A 14808-nucleotide genomic window follows, 5' to 3' on the forward strand; every position below is an offset into this window, starting at 1 on the left:
GGGACAGGAGGGCCCTCTGCACCTGCACCCTGTCCTTTGACTCGCATGTTTGTGCGCTCATCCACTGGCTGAATCAAAACTATTACCATACCAGTTGAACTGCTTTTCTAGTTCCAATTATCAGTTTTATGAGCTGCCTTAGTCTCTTGACAAGAATCAAAGATCCTATTCTCTTTCAGGAAGGGTTCCTTCTGTCAAGAGCTTTATATTTATCCTTGTTAGCTTCAAATTTCTTGATGTAGTCTCCAAATCATCTTACTTTCCAAATCACACACTACGCCCACTACACTAACGGATCAAAATGCAAAGCAGCACAGCATAACTGATTTCCATAATGACTATCAACAGGAAGAGAATCAATCATCATTAGCATAATTCCAAAGCAGGAAAGATGTATTTTATAAAGATGGCAGGAAAAGGTAAAATTAATAATAAAATAATAAATTAGAAATATATTCTTCATTATCCTGAATGATCAATTTCCCAAATTTTCTGAATGTTTAAAAATTATCTGGTAGTTTTGTCTTTTAAAAATTATTGTATTTATCTAAACAAGAAATTTTCAAGAGACTGAAAATAAATTACTAATTTTACCATGTAGGGTTTTGTGGTATATGAAAACATCTAAACCACTCCACGTTAAAATTCAAGTCATTACCATCATTTTAAGCAGGTAACATGAGCTACCAAAGATTCCACAAATGTCTGACACTGCTTGGCCAACACTTCTGAAATGATATTTACAATGGTTACTGCTGGAAACTCTTGATAACTCTGTAGGCACCTTAGGGCCAAGAAACTCCCAATATTTTAGTGAAAAGATTCTTCAGCTTAGTAGCAATAAAGAAGGATAAGTGAGAGAGCAGAGAAGAGACACACAACTTATGAGGAGAGTATACACATAATGACTGGCATTTTGTAGACTCAAAAACCTTCGTTATTAGTAAGTGAAAGCACTAAGATTCATGGAAGTCCATGAGAACCTAAAGAAGCTAGTTATGAAGCACAAAGGGCACTGAAAGCTTTTATATAAAAGGAATCTGGAACAAGGAATAAAGGAAACAATATATACACAGTTCTCCAAAGCACACTTTGGACATGGATTTTTAAAGTGCACTGAAAGCAAATTACTAATGTACCATAGGTCTGCTTCAGAAGACCTGGTATAAAAACTGGCAGCTGGGGGCTTCCCTGGTGGTGCAGTGGCTGAGAATCTGCCTGCCAATGCAGGGGACACGGATTCGAGCCCTGGGAAGATCCCACATGCCGCGGAGCAACTGGGCCCGTGAGCCACAACTACTGAGCCTGCGCGTCTGGAGCCTGTGCTCCGCAACAAGAGAGGCCACAATAGTGAGAGGCCTGCGCACCGCGATGAAGAGTGGCCCCCGCTTACCGCAACTAGAGAAAGCCCTCGCACAGAAACGAAGACCCAACACAGCCAAAAATAAATAAATAAATAAATAAATTTAAAAAAGAAAAGATGACTACTATCTTTTAAAAAAAACAAAACAAAAAAACCTGGCAGTTGTTGTTGCTGGAGATGGTGTGGAGAAAAAGGAACCCTCTCCTACACTGCTGGTGGGAATGTAAATTGGTGCAGCCACTACGGAGAACAGTATGGAGGATCCTTAAAAAACTAAAAACAGAGCTACCATATGATCCAGCAATCCCACTCCTGGGCATATATCCAGAGAAAACCATAATTCGAAAAGATACATGCACCACAATGTTCATAGCAGCACTATTCACAATAGCCAAGACATGGAAACAACCTAAACATCCATTGACAGATGAATGGATAAAGGAGATGTGGTACATATATACAATGGACTACTACTAAGCCATAAAAAAGAGTGAAATAATGCCATTTGCAGCAACATGGATGCACCTAGAGATTATCATACTAAGTGAAGTAAGCCAAAGAAAAAATCGTATCATATAGCTCACATGTGTAACTGAAAAAAAAAAAAAGAGAGAGATACAGATGAACTTATATACAAAACAGAAATATACCCACAGACATGGAAAACAAGCTTATGGTTACCAAAGAGGAAAGGGGAAGGGGCAGAGGGATAACTTAGGAGTTTGGGATTAACATATACACACAACTATATATAAAATAGATAACCAACAAGGACATACTGTATGGCACAGGGAACTATACTCAGTATTTTGTAATAAACTATAAGGGAAAAGAATCTGAAAAAAAAAAAATATATGTATGTATAACTGAATCACTTTGCTGTATACCTGAAATTAACACAACATTGTAAATCAACTAGATTTCAATTAAAAAAAAAAAAACAAAAAAACTGGCAATTGTGTTCGGAAGGAAGTACATACCTTATTTCAATTCTATCTTCCCTGGGAAAGAGAATGTCTACTGTGGGCAAATATGTTCTCAGGCCTATCGGCACTACAAAGAGTATGAGTTGTTAAACACTGGGGAGGCTGAGTGAAGGCATCCACAATACACGTAAACTCTGTACTGGTTTTGCAACTTTTCTATACACCCAAAAATTATTTCAAAGTAAGAAGCTAAAACAAAAAAGGATATGTAAGTGTCCATCAACAGATGAATGGATAAAGAAGATGTGGCACATATATGCAGTGGAAGATTACTCAGCCATAAAAAGAAATGAAATTATTTGTAGTGAGGTGGATGGACCTAGAGTCTGTCATACAGAGTGAAGTGGATCAGAAGGAGAAAAACAAATACCGTCTGCTAACACATATATGTGAATCTAAAAAAAAAAATGGTTCTCATGAACCTAGGACAGGTATAAGGTACTATTATACCTTATAATAGGACAGGTATAAAGACACAGACATAGAGAATGGACTTGAGGACACGGGGAGGGGGGAGGGTAAGCTGGGACGAAGTAAGAGTAGCATTGACATATATACACTACCAAATGCAAAAATAGATAGCTAGTGGGAAGCAGCTGCATGGCACAGGGAGATCAGCTCGGTGCTTTGTGACCACCTAGAGGGGTGGGGTAGGGAGGGTGGGAGGGAGGCACAAGAGGGAGGGGATATAGGGGTATATGTATGCATATAGCTAATTCACTTTGTTATACAGCAGAAACTAACACACCACTGTAAAGCAATTATACTCCAATAAAGACGTTTAAAAAAAAAAAAAAAGAATATGACTGCCAAAAAACTGGTTACTTGGCTTTATAGGGTCCTGATGAAATGAAGTCATCTACTCAAAATGTAAAAACAGGTTTTAGATCAAGATAAAAATATTTTATGAAATTATAAGTTCATATTGCCTTAATAAATTTCTGCTTTCACTTCCAAATATATGATACCTTAGACAGGTTTTTTTTTCCCTCCCTAAGACTAATAATTGAAGGAACCACTTCCACGCAAGATGTTTTTTCAATTACACATGTGAGCTATATGATATTAGATGTATCTAATACCCTAGTAAAAGTCTCATTAAGTGTAATAATTATTTTACAAGATGGACCCAAAGCCAAGTAAAGTAAAAATAAACTGAATAATTACTGAGGTAAATCTAAGTCACGGTGAAGCAAAATATGCTTAGTACCTGAGTCAAAGAATACCCTTAGCAAATTTAGAATAACTTACTATGTTAAGCATCTAGAAAGATATGCAAGTCCCTACACCAAGGGAGTAGTGAAACTCAAAATAAATCAGAGAAATTTAGTGTTTCCTAAGTAGACTGACATACCCTATTAAAATATTAACAAGATTAAAATTAGAGTTCAGCTTGAATTTTCCCATTAATAGTTCACCTCTTACATTTCAAATGTCTCCTTATGACCACAGAGAAGTTTTGAAAGAGTTCTAGTTGTAGAGTGAAGTAAGTCTACCAAACTCCTAGGCACTTGGCTCATTCTAAAGGAGTCAGTAGTAGAGAGGAAAACAATCCGGCTAAATCTACTCAATTATCTGAGTATCAGACTTAAAAGTGGGTATTGTTTTGGTAATATTTTTTCCCTCCCTAATGTTGGTAAAGGAAGAAAAATAAAGTATAAAGAAGAAAAATTAGGTTTGAAAGAACAGTACCTATCAAAATTTCACCTTTGGAAAGTATCATTGCAATGCATCATTTAGAGGTGAGTATGAAACATCATGCTTCAATCATACAGGAAGAGGTCATAGCAAGCATTTTTTAAATGCACAATTAACCTGTCAATAAACAATAAAGTCAAATGATTCAAACAAGCTCTAAAACACAGTAGCTTCTTCTTCAAACTTTCCAACCCTGACACATGATTTAAAAATGCATTCTTCTGAAATACTGTCAGCTCACTAAACAGTATTATTTTTAAAAATTCCTACTTCATTCATACTCTTACAAGAAAAAACTTTTTGTTATCACTATATCGGCCATAAGACAAACTATCTCACCTTGGGTGAGGCACTAAAGCTCTCTGTCTTCAATTTCCATCTGTAAAAATGGAGAGATAAATAGTACCTTCCTCATAAGAATACCGTGAGACTTGAGTCACTGCACGTAAGGGCTGAGAAGAATGCGTGGCAGATGGCAAGCACTCAAACTTTACCTTGTTATTTAAAACTTTTTTTCATAAGCTATTATGGTTTCCATCTTTTCCATTAACTTCATTAGAGAACATAATTTGCCAATTATATTCTGATATTAACATGGCTATATTTCAGAGTAAAACATTTCCCTAAGAAAAATTGGACAGTATTGTCTCATTATGCAATGATATTTTAATCTATATATTCTATAATAACATAGCAACACAGCAAATATAATGTAAGGATTCAAATATTTTAATGACAATTTATACACAATTTGTTTGACTAGAAAAGTTTCCAGGAAAAACTGGAGAACAATAGAAAGTTTCATATATTCTCCAACTCAATCCGAACTTTGTACTCTAAAATATATCCTGATAACAGACCCATTTCTGTGTCAGCTACCACCATCGGGCTTTAATACTCAGCGTGTGATGAGAGAAGAAACCATGTGTGAACAACTTTCAGGTCCCATGAGTAGGCTGACTGTTAAAGCTGTCAGGTTCAATTGCATCATTCCACTTTATTCAATGCCCCAAACTGCTCCCTAATTGTTAGGAGCTTAACGTATTCAAAACCATTGTTTAGGCTAATGCTGAAATGCCCCACAATTGAGTTTATAAAGTAGTGGGAGGGATTAAATTGTAGTTAAACCATCAATGAACACTCATGATTGAACAACAGGACTGTGCAGAATAACCACCAATTCTAAGCAGGTTTCTTAATTGGTCAATACCTAATCAATATATCACCTACCTTTTGGGGTGGAAATTAAGTCCCTAGGACTAAAGAGGCTATTGAAATAATTTAAGAATGGAAAAGACCTTAGTCAACAGCTGTATGTGAAATGACTAAATGGGTGTAATAACCATTAATTCCAAAGTACTTCATGGTCTGCAAAGTGCTTATTCTCGCTTGAACTTCAGAATATACCTGTACTGCAGGTAGAACAGGTATTTAAAGTATTCCATTTCACATATGAAAAAAAAATCAACATCCACAAATATAAAAGACCTACCTACAGACACACTAGTGAGCAGCAATGCTCCAGGAATCTAGGATTTTGGACCCAAATTTCTGCTATTTTGCATTGTGCCACACAAACAGACACAGTAAAATTCCTAAGAATGTTTTTTCAAAGAGATATCCCTCAACACAACTCATGATCTATGTCACTTAACCTCTTCATCACCCAAAAGTAAAGTTAGAAAGCACTTATAAAAACTTATTCTGCTCAGAATGTGAACTTCCTTAAAATTACAAGTCATTATGTAATTATTTAAAACAGGGACTTCCCTGGTGGTGCAGCAGTTAAGAATCCATCAGCCAATGCAGAGGACACGGGTTCGAGCCCTGGTCTGGGAAGATCTCACATGCCGCAGAGCAACTAAGCCCGTGTGCCACAACTACTGAGCCTGCGCTCTAGAGCCCGCAAGCCACAACTACTGAGCCCGTGTACCGCAACTATTGAAGCCCACGTGCCTAGAGCCCGTGCTCCGCAACAAGAGAAGCCACCGCAATGAGAAGCCCGCGCACCGCAACGAAGAGTAGCCCCCGCTCGCCGCAACAAGAGAAAGCCTGCGTGCAGCAAGACCCAATGCAGTCATAAATAAATAAATAAATAAATAAATAAATAAATAAATAAATAAATAAATAAATAAATAAATAAATAAATAAAAAAGCAGGATACAACAATAAAATAAAGTAAAGTAAAATAAAATAAAATAGATGAAACTTTCGTTCTGACCAATCAGGTCAGAGCTCCTCCAAAGACAGGTGAATCGGCCTGGGAAACTGAACCATTTTCCCAAACAGAATCAAAGTGCCCTATCAGACATCCTCTGAAAGGAAATCAGGATTATATCTAAGACAACTCCCCAACACACACACCAAAGTTAAGATACTTGAAGTAAAAGTCTCACAGAAATCTGCAAAACATTAGTCACTAAATTATACCTTTAAAATAATTAAATTTACCTGCATTTACTAAATATCACATAAATAAACCTTAGAAGTTCCTTCAATTAAATTACTTTTAAACCTATATCATTTTTATAATAGTAACACAGAGTAAACAAGGAACCATGATTATCTACATGAAGACTGTATCCAAAAGCAAAACTCAGAATGCAAGACATATTAGAATACATTTTCATTACATTCTGTCTTAAACTCTATTAAAGCAATCATCCTTCAAACAAAAGCACCAGAATTCCTCCAAAGACAAAACAGAACAAATGCAGAACTAAGAAACAGTGGAATTTGAAAGGCAAAATGAAAAATTAATGGCACACCTATAAGAAACTAATTTATACCTCTACCCATGATACAAGAGCAGAGCACCCATCATTAAAACATCACAAGGACAGCAGTTCTATCTCTCAATAATGTTAAGGAACTATAATTGTAACTATATTGCTGATATCTGTGAAGGAATAATTAGCCTAAAAACAATTTTATCAAATAAAGCAAAAGGATTTGACATCAAACAATATAAAACTAGGTTATCAAACATTTTTAAAGGTTTTTTTCAAATTAGGGCTGCTAAGCATCAGACTTTGTCTCCCCACATTTTTAAAAGTGTCTCCTTTTTGCCCCATTAAAGGCACAAATCTAGTTTCAGTTTTTAATTTCTATTAGCTCTTCCTGATCTTACTTCCCTGACCACTTGCCTGGGAACAATCCTTAAGACAGCAAATAAACCAAAGAAGAGGCCTGTCTATCTTACTTAAAACCAAGGCCAGAAAGATCAAGAATGACCTACGGATTTTTATCCTGCTGGCACCAAACCCATCACTAAAAATTACTACTTTCATTAAGTTTTTGGGAGGGAAAGTAGGAAAGTCAACACATCGTTCAAATTTAACACTTCTATTCTCTGATTTATATTTTTTAAAACATTTGCTTGCTGGTGTGATGGTTTTCTCAATAATCGTAACAAGGCTTCTGTAATTATATTTTAAACATTGAAAGTTTTAATTTACACACTTATAGCACTACGCTCTTCATTTTTAAATAAACTACCTATAAAGAAACTCTAAATAAAAGGCCAGGATGTGATTATCTAAACACACTGAATTGCATGATCTGAAAACATACAAGGCCTATACGAAAGTTAAACAAATAAACTTTTGTCATTTTGGAAAGAAGATTAAATTACCAAGTGCATCACAATTTTAGGAGTTCTATCTAAACATTCGATTTATTCTAAATATTTCTGTACCCTTTCCTTTGCACATTGCCTAGAAAATTCACACTTTGCACATTCAACACCAATACTATTGTCTAAGGCAGCTAAACTGAAGTAGTTCTGCACTCAGTTCAACTCAAGAGGTCAACCTGCCTCAGTTGCCTGGAGACTGATGGTTGCTACAGCAGCACCAGATAAGCCAGGCTAAATAAGCTCCAGCTTGAAGGCAGAAAGTGTTTACTGCTGGACAGAAACACAGATGCAGCTGTCTCGGCGTGCAGCATGTGAGTCTCACTGGATGATCATATTTATAAGAGACCCATCTTACTGAAACAGGGAAGAGGATAAACAGTGAAGATTTTAATTGGACTGAATCCTGGATTACTTGCAACTATGATTTCTTTGTTCTTCAGCTGAGTCATATGTTAAGTGGAATCTTCCCTCTAACTATAAATTTCTTTTCACTACCACTTCCCCCACCCACCTCCCTAAAGCCAACCCCCAAAACCACAAACATAATGAATGGGAAGAAATGAGACTTTTGCTTAATTCAGCCTGGAATTAACCAGAGGGTAATTAAAACAGACTTTTAGAAAGAAAGGAAAGAAAAATACACACTGAAAATGTTCATGTGAGACTCTTTCCAAGGATATAAAGCTATCAACAGCATATGGTTACACTTAATTAAAAGAGATAAAACTATTAATAAGAGCCATTTTCTCATTTATCCTTTCACCCTCTCTAACCCCAAACCCCTATCATTATGCCTATACCTCACCAAGGCTAGTGAAATGAGCTAGAGAAGAACTCTCCTAAACTAGTCAAACTCCCCTTCTTCAGATTGAGAAGTTCACCAAATTGTTAACTTTCATTTTCAAAGACAATACCACTAACCATGCCATTGTTTTTCTGTGCTGAACTGTTGTTTATTCTAATTCTTGATCTAATGATAATGGTGATCGTTTGTACTACACCATTACATACTTTAAAAATAACTTAATGCTGTGCTTTGAATGTACAACTTACAGAAAATGCTGGAAAAGTGTACATATATTCTAAGGCCTGTACAACAGAAATTATGAACACATACATAAAGCATAAGTTTACAGCAACTTACAAACAACTACTTAACTAGTTGTTTATAATTAGACATCTGTCTTTGTCATAATTTTCTTAAAACTCTGAGACTATTAGAGGCATTGGGTAAAATGAAAATAATAAAATTATAAAGAATTCCAAATAAAGAAAAAATATATATACTTCAGGAATTTTAAATTATTACCTTTGAGGAAACGTGGGGGTTGCGGATGGGGAGTGAGGGTGTGTGCTTGTGTGTGTGTGTGTGTGTGTGTGTCTGTGCGTGTGTGCACATGTGTGCGCATGTGTGTGCATATTTGCGTGTGTGTGTGCGTGTGTGTGCATGTTTGCGTGTGTCTGTGCGTGTGTGCGCGTGTGTGCATGTTTGCGCGTGTCTGCGTGTGTGCGCGTGTGTGTGCATGTTTGCGTGTGTCTGTGTGTGTCTGTGCGTGTGTGCGCATGTGTGCGTGTGTGTGTGTGTGTGCGTGTGTGTGTGCGTGCGTGTGTGCGCACACAGCTGTGCCCATTTACTATTCTATTTATATAATTATGATTTCTCTGGTTTGACTCTGGCTCTTAGAGCATTCCTGTAGACTAGGTCACCTATCAAGTTCCAGATCTAAAATGAAGGAAAAGGATAAATAAATGCAAAACCACCAACATAGTCACCATTATTTATAATACTATAAATATTCCTTCTTTCTCATAAGAAAGAACACCATATAAGTATTTAAAGGAATCATTCACCCTTAATCCTATATTCTCCTTCACTGGTTTTTAAAAATTTACACTGCAGATATTCATATATTATTTCTGTGATTTTAAAATTATGAAAGGAATTTTTTAAACCACAGAAGTCCAAAAGTGGTTCATACTTTTTAAGTCCTACTTTTAAAAGAGGGAATAAAAGCTCCCCCCAAATTACTATTTTACATCATTAGGACAAAATCAGAAACTCAGAAATTGAAAAGAATCAGTTGGTGTCAACATATTCTTTTGTGCTCTCCCATGAATATCATGTAAAAATGTGTATTATTTCCACTCGTGTCAATACAGGTTGAGATATTTTATAAATTCCTATAGGAAGCCCTATTTCATTTATCTCCCCTATAATCTAACTTACTTTCATTTGCAAACGAAGCAACTGACAAAGGATTAATCTCCAAAACATACAAGCAGCTCATGCAGCTCAGTATCAAGAAAACAAACAACCCAATCCAAAAATGGGCAGAAGATCTAAATAGACATTTCCCCAAAGAAGATATACAGATTGCTAACAAACACATGAAAAGATGCTCAACATCACTAACCATCAGAGAAATGCAAATCAAAACTATAATGAGGTATCACCTCACACCGGTCAGAATGACCATCATCAAAAAATCTACAAACAATAAATGCTGGAGAGGGTGTAGAGAAAAGGGAACCCTCTTACACTGTTGGTGGGAATGTAAATTGATATAGCCACTATGGAGAACAGTATAGAGGTTCCTTAAAAAACTAAAAATAGGACTACCATATGACCCAGCAATCCCACTACTGGGCATATACCCTGAGAAGACCACAATTCAAAGAGACATGTACCACAATGTTCATCACAGCTCTATTTACAATAGCCAGGACATGGAAGCTACCTAAGTGTCCATCGACAGATGAATGGATAAAGAAGATGTGGCACATATATACAATGGAATATTACTCAGCCATAAAAAGAAACAAAATTGAGCTATTTGTAGTGAGGTGGATGGACCTAGAGTCTGTCATACAGAGTGAAGTAAGTCAGAAAGAGAAAAACAAATGCTGTATGCTAACACATATATATGGAATCTAAAAAAAAAGGTTCTGAAGAACCTAGGGGCAGGACAGGAATAAAGACGCAGACGTAGAGAATGGACTTGAGGACACGGAGAGGGGGGAGGGGGGGAGGGTAAACTGGGACAAAGTGAGAGAGTGGCATGAACATATATACACTACCAAATGTAAATAGATAGCTAGTGGGAAGCAGCCGCATAGCACAGGGAGATCAGCTCGGTGCTTTGTGACCACCTAGAGGGGTGGGATAGGGAGGGTGGGAGGGAGACCCAAGAGGGAGGAGATATGGGGATACATGAATATGTATAGCTGATTCACTTTGTTATACAGCAGAAACTAACACACCATTGTAAAGCAATTATACTCCAATAAAGATGTTAAAAAAAAAAAAAAAGACAAACGGATGTACATGTTACTTTGTAACACTGTAATAATTTACCTGAGTTGTAGCAACAGCAGAGGGTGCAGACGACCCAGCAGATGGGGAGAGCGCTCCCACTTGCTGTAAATGCCCAGAAGGTTGCTGAGGTAAATGAGAACTGGAGACAGGAGTACTCGATCCTGAGCCAGATGCTACATTTGGAAATGATACTGCTACATCACTGCTGCTATAAATACCTACAAGAAAAAAACCTTATTTAAATATTTTATAATTTAGCAGTCAAATTTGTCACAGACACACATTAATCGACAAGTTAGAATACCCACATTTCCTCCTGATCCCTCCCCCACAATGATAAATTTTATTGATGTCAAAAAAAAACAGTAACTAAATGTATAAATACTGACTTTTCATAAAGCACTTGTCTTAAAGAAACTAACACATTTTTTATACGTCAAAGATGATTTGTTAAGAGACAGAGATCACATCAGGAAGTGCTTTGTAAAAATAATAATAAGGGTTTTAGGAATTCCTAAGAGCAGTGACATGTTTCTGAAATAGGAGAATGAAGAAATTAGAGTTGTATAAAAATCACTTGGTAAGCCTTTCAAAAATACAGATACTAGAGCCCCAGCACTCATGATTGAAAAGGCCTGAAATGGGAAGAGACTTTGTTTTAGAAAGGTCATCCACGTTACAGAGTAGAAAATAAAATGGAACAGGACTAGACTTGATACTCCGAGAACAACAAAGAGCCTGACGCCACTGGCGGGACACAGCAGTGAGAATAGAGAATACAGGTGGGTTCTATAGATACTCAGGAGGTAGAATAAACAGGGCTTTATGACTGACCGAATGGGGCATCTAAGTAGCAGTCGGGGTGGCCAGGGAACAGAGGATTAAGAGATGATGGTGATGTGGAAAGCTAGGTGGTGGTAGCATTCACTTCAGAGAACACAGGGAAAGAGGAAAGAGATTTGAAAGCATTTTCAGTAGCACCACAGGGGTAAAAAGCCAGAAAGAAAGAGTAGAAGCAATTCACTCTAGAAAAGTGGATGGACAGAGGACAGAAAGAGAAAATGAGTGAAAGTTAAGAAGAAACAAGGAGTTACTTTAAAAAGTGTTTGGTGGGTTTTTTTTTTTTTTTTCAAGATGGGAGATCATGCAAAGAGTCCACAGAGAAGGAAAGGCTCTTTGAGGATCAAGGTTAAGAGACAGGCATCTCTATAAACCAGTGGGGTTCTGAACCAGGGGTGATCCTGCTTCACAGGAGACATCTGACAATGTCTGGACACATTTTTGGTTGTCAAAACTAGGAGGTGCTACTGGCACCTAGTAGGTGACGGCAGGGATGCCGCTCAACACCGCACAGCGCACAGGGCAGCTCCTCACGACTAAGAAGTATCTGGCCCACAGAGTCAACAGCGATGCAAGCTGAGAAATCTTACAACAAACCAGGGCTCTGAGGGGGGTGGGAGCGAATAAGATCTTAAGAACTTGACACTATAAACAAGAGGAAAGCAGAAAAGAAGAACCTAAGTAGGCTACAGTCAAAAAAAATTTTTTGAGAACACACAGTGCTTGAAGGCAACAATAATTAGTTATTTATATCAACAGTAAAATTTACTTTGTTCTAAAGAATATAAATATTACTGATTCATAATAAATAAAAGTACCTGTAATCTTCAAACAAGGGGAATACAAAAATTGGGACATTTTTAAAGGCCTTACAACTATAATTGAGGCTCCTAAGATCCTTTTTATATCTACAATTTCTCCAGAATAAAGATAATTTATCCACTTAACAAATACATTCATTCCACAAACATCTGAGAGCTCACTGTTTGCCAGACATTATTCTAAGCCCTAGAGATACAAAGCCATTCAAGATATGTGGTCTCCGCCTTCAAGAAGCTTAGTGGAAAAACGAGACAATTACAAAAGACCGTGAAGAGTACTATGATAGAGATATCCTTGGGAGGCTATGAGTGCATAAAGAGGGGTATCTAACCCAGACCTGGAGTGAGAGAGGATGGGGTCAAAAAGCGAACTGGGAGAGATGGGTGCCTTTTAAAGCTAATTTCTAAAGGAGCTGCAGGACAGAGGTGAAGGGCATTCTGAGGAAGAAACATGTGCCACAGAGCCAGGTAGATTCTAAGAACTTATAAGTGTCATCCGTGTAGCTTAAGCAAGAAATGAGGCTAAAAAATAAGCAGGAATCAAATCAAGCAGAACATTAAAAGTTAAAATGTTAAAAGTTAAAAACTTAGAGACAATAGGAAGCCACCGAAGTATGATAAGCAGAAGTTTGGTGTGATCAGATTGGTGTTTCAGCAAAACATAAATAAATCACTGGCACAAGGCTGAGAACAGATTGGGGAGGGGATTTAAACAGAGACTGAGAAAGCTGTTAAGGGCTGCTACAATGATACTGATGAGCAAAAATAATATTTTAAAAAAACAAACCTAAGGTAACAGCAGTAATGAGACATTAGAAAGATAACATTCATAGGACTGGTAACTAACTAGATCTGAAGAATAAAAAAGAGGGAAGAGTCAAAAATGACTCTTAAACACCAGTAAGTGATTGTGAGAGTGGTAACATTCACTGAAGTAGAAACAGCAACTGAGAGTATCCAGCACTTGTTACTATGTGTAGGTCACTGTGCTAGGACAACAGACCAATAAAGTAAATATTACTCCCATTTTACATAAGAGAAAACAGAAGTTTGAAGAAATAAACTAATTTCTTTAGTGACCTAGTAGATGGTAGAACCAAGAGTCAAACTCATAGCCATGTGACTTTACAACCGAAACCACTTCCTAATTACATGTTTGAGGCTGAGGTTGATCATCACAGTCTTTGAGATGCCTGTGGGACACAAAACTCCTAGATCATCTAAAACAGAATGGGATGAGCCTGAAGCTCAGCAGAAACATCAGGTCTGGAGATACAAATCAGGAGTCAGAAGGATGACAAAGATAGAATAAGTAAACGTGAAAACTCAAAAAGGCTTATTGTTGGCTTGCTAACTAGTTCATATTTCGAAACATGGAAATTTCATATTAAAAAGCCTAGATTTCTAATTTCTCCTGAAAAACCTGAAGCTCTGTCAACACTGGACACTATATTCTGAAACAGCAACAATCCGCTGGAGCCCTGGACAGGGCATTGATTCTTTAATCCACCAGAGTCCCACCATTCCTTATGCTTCGCCTCTTCGTCGCTCATTTATGTTACCTACCTAGCTCCTGTAAGTATTTGATTAAAAACCTGTGATATGGAAGCTGGTCAAAGGCAAGGCAAGGCAAGGAAAATTGAGATCAACCAGGGAAGTTCTCGGTGTGCTCAAGAGAAGAGGACTAAAGACAGGACCTAGGGAACATTACCATTTAAAGGGTAGACAAAGAAAGACGGACCACAAAGAACAAAATAAGGAAACAAAGAGAGAGAATCTTAGAAACCACCTAAGAGAATTTCAAAGGAAAAGGTCAAATGATTCTATTGGTCATTTAAGGTAAAGCCAGAAAAAGGAGTCATGAAAAGTAACAAGAAATTTTGGCAAGATAACTCTTTTAAGAAGTTTGGCTGTGGAGGACAGAAAAGAGCACATAAATGCAGTGAATATTTATAAACCTACATTCCAAAGGACAGGCACGTAGGTGAGAAAAAAAAAATTGTTTTAAGTTGTTTACCCCATAGTTCTTTCAACAAATACTTACTGAGGTTCTAATAGTAATTTTTAAAAAGGCAATGAAGATAGTAAAGAACAGAAAGGAATTCATCCTTCAAAGAACTTATAGTCTCACAGCAGAGCTAATAAGT

General features: G+C 37.1%; 1 protein-coding gene across 10 annotated transcripts in view; it reads right to left on the minus strand.

Moving 5' to 3' along the window:
- MLLT10 (MLLT10 histone lysine methyltransferase DOT1L cofactor) overlaps positions 1 to 14808 on the minus strand; it is a 250863-nt gene that overhangs the window by 18532 nt on the left and 217523 nt on the right. For all 10 annotated transcript variants that reach the window (XR_005018668.1, XR_005018669.1, XM_036842295.1 and 7 more), the window contains one exon: positions 11040 to 11218. Coding sequence is in view for 8 of the 10 variants with exons in the window: in XM_036842295.1 (XP_036698190.1) it covers positions 11040 to 11218 (179 nt within the window). In the remaining 2 variants the exon portion in view is untranslated. The remainder of the gene's footprint in view (positions 1 to 11039; positions 11219 to 14808) is intronic.

Source organism: Balaenoptera musculus, chromosome 2 (genome assembly GCF_009873245.2).
Source record: "Balaenoptera musculus isolate JJ_BM4_2016_0621 chromosome 2, mBalMus1.pri.v3, whole genome shotgun sequence".
NCBI lineage: Eukaryota > Metazoa > Chordata > Mammalia > Artiodactyla > Balaenopteridae > Balaenoptera > Balaenoptera musculus.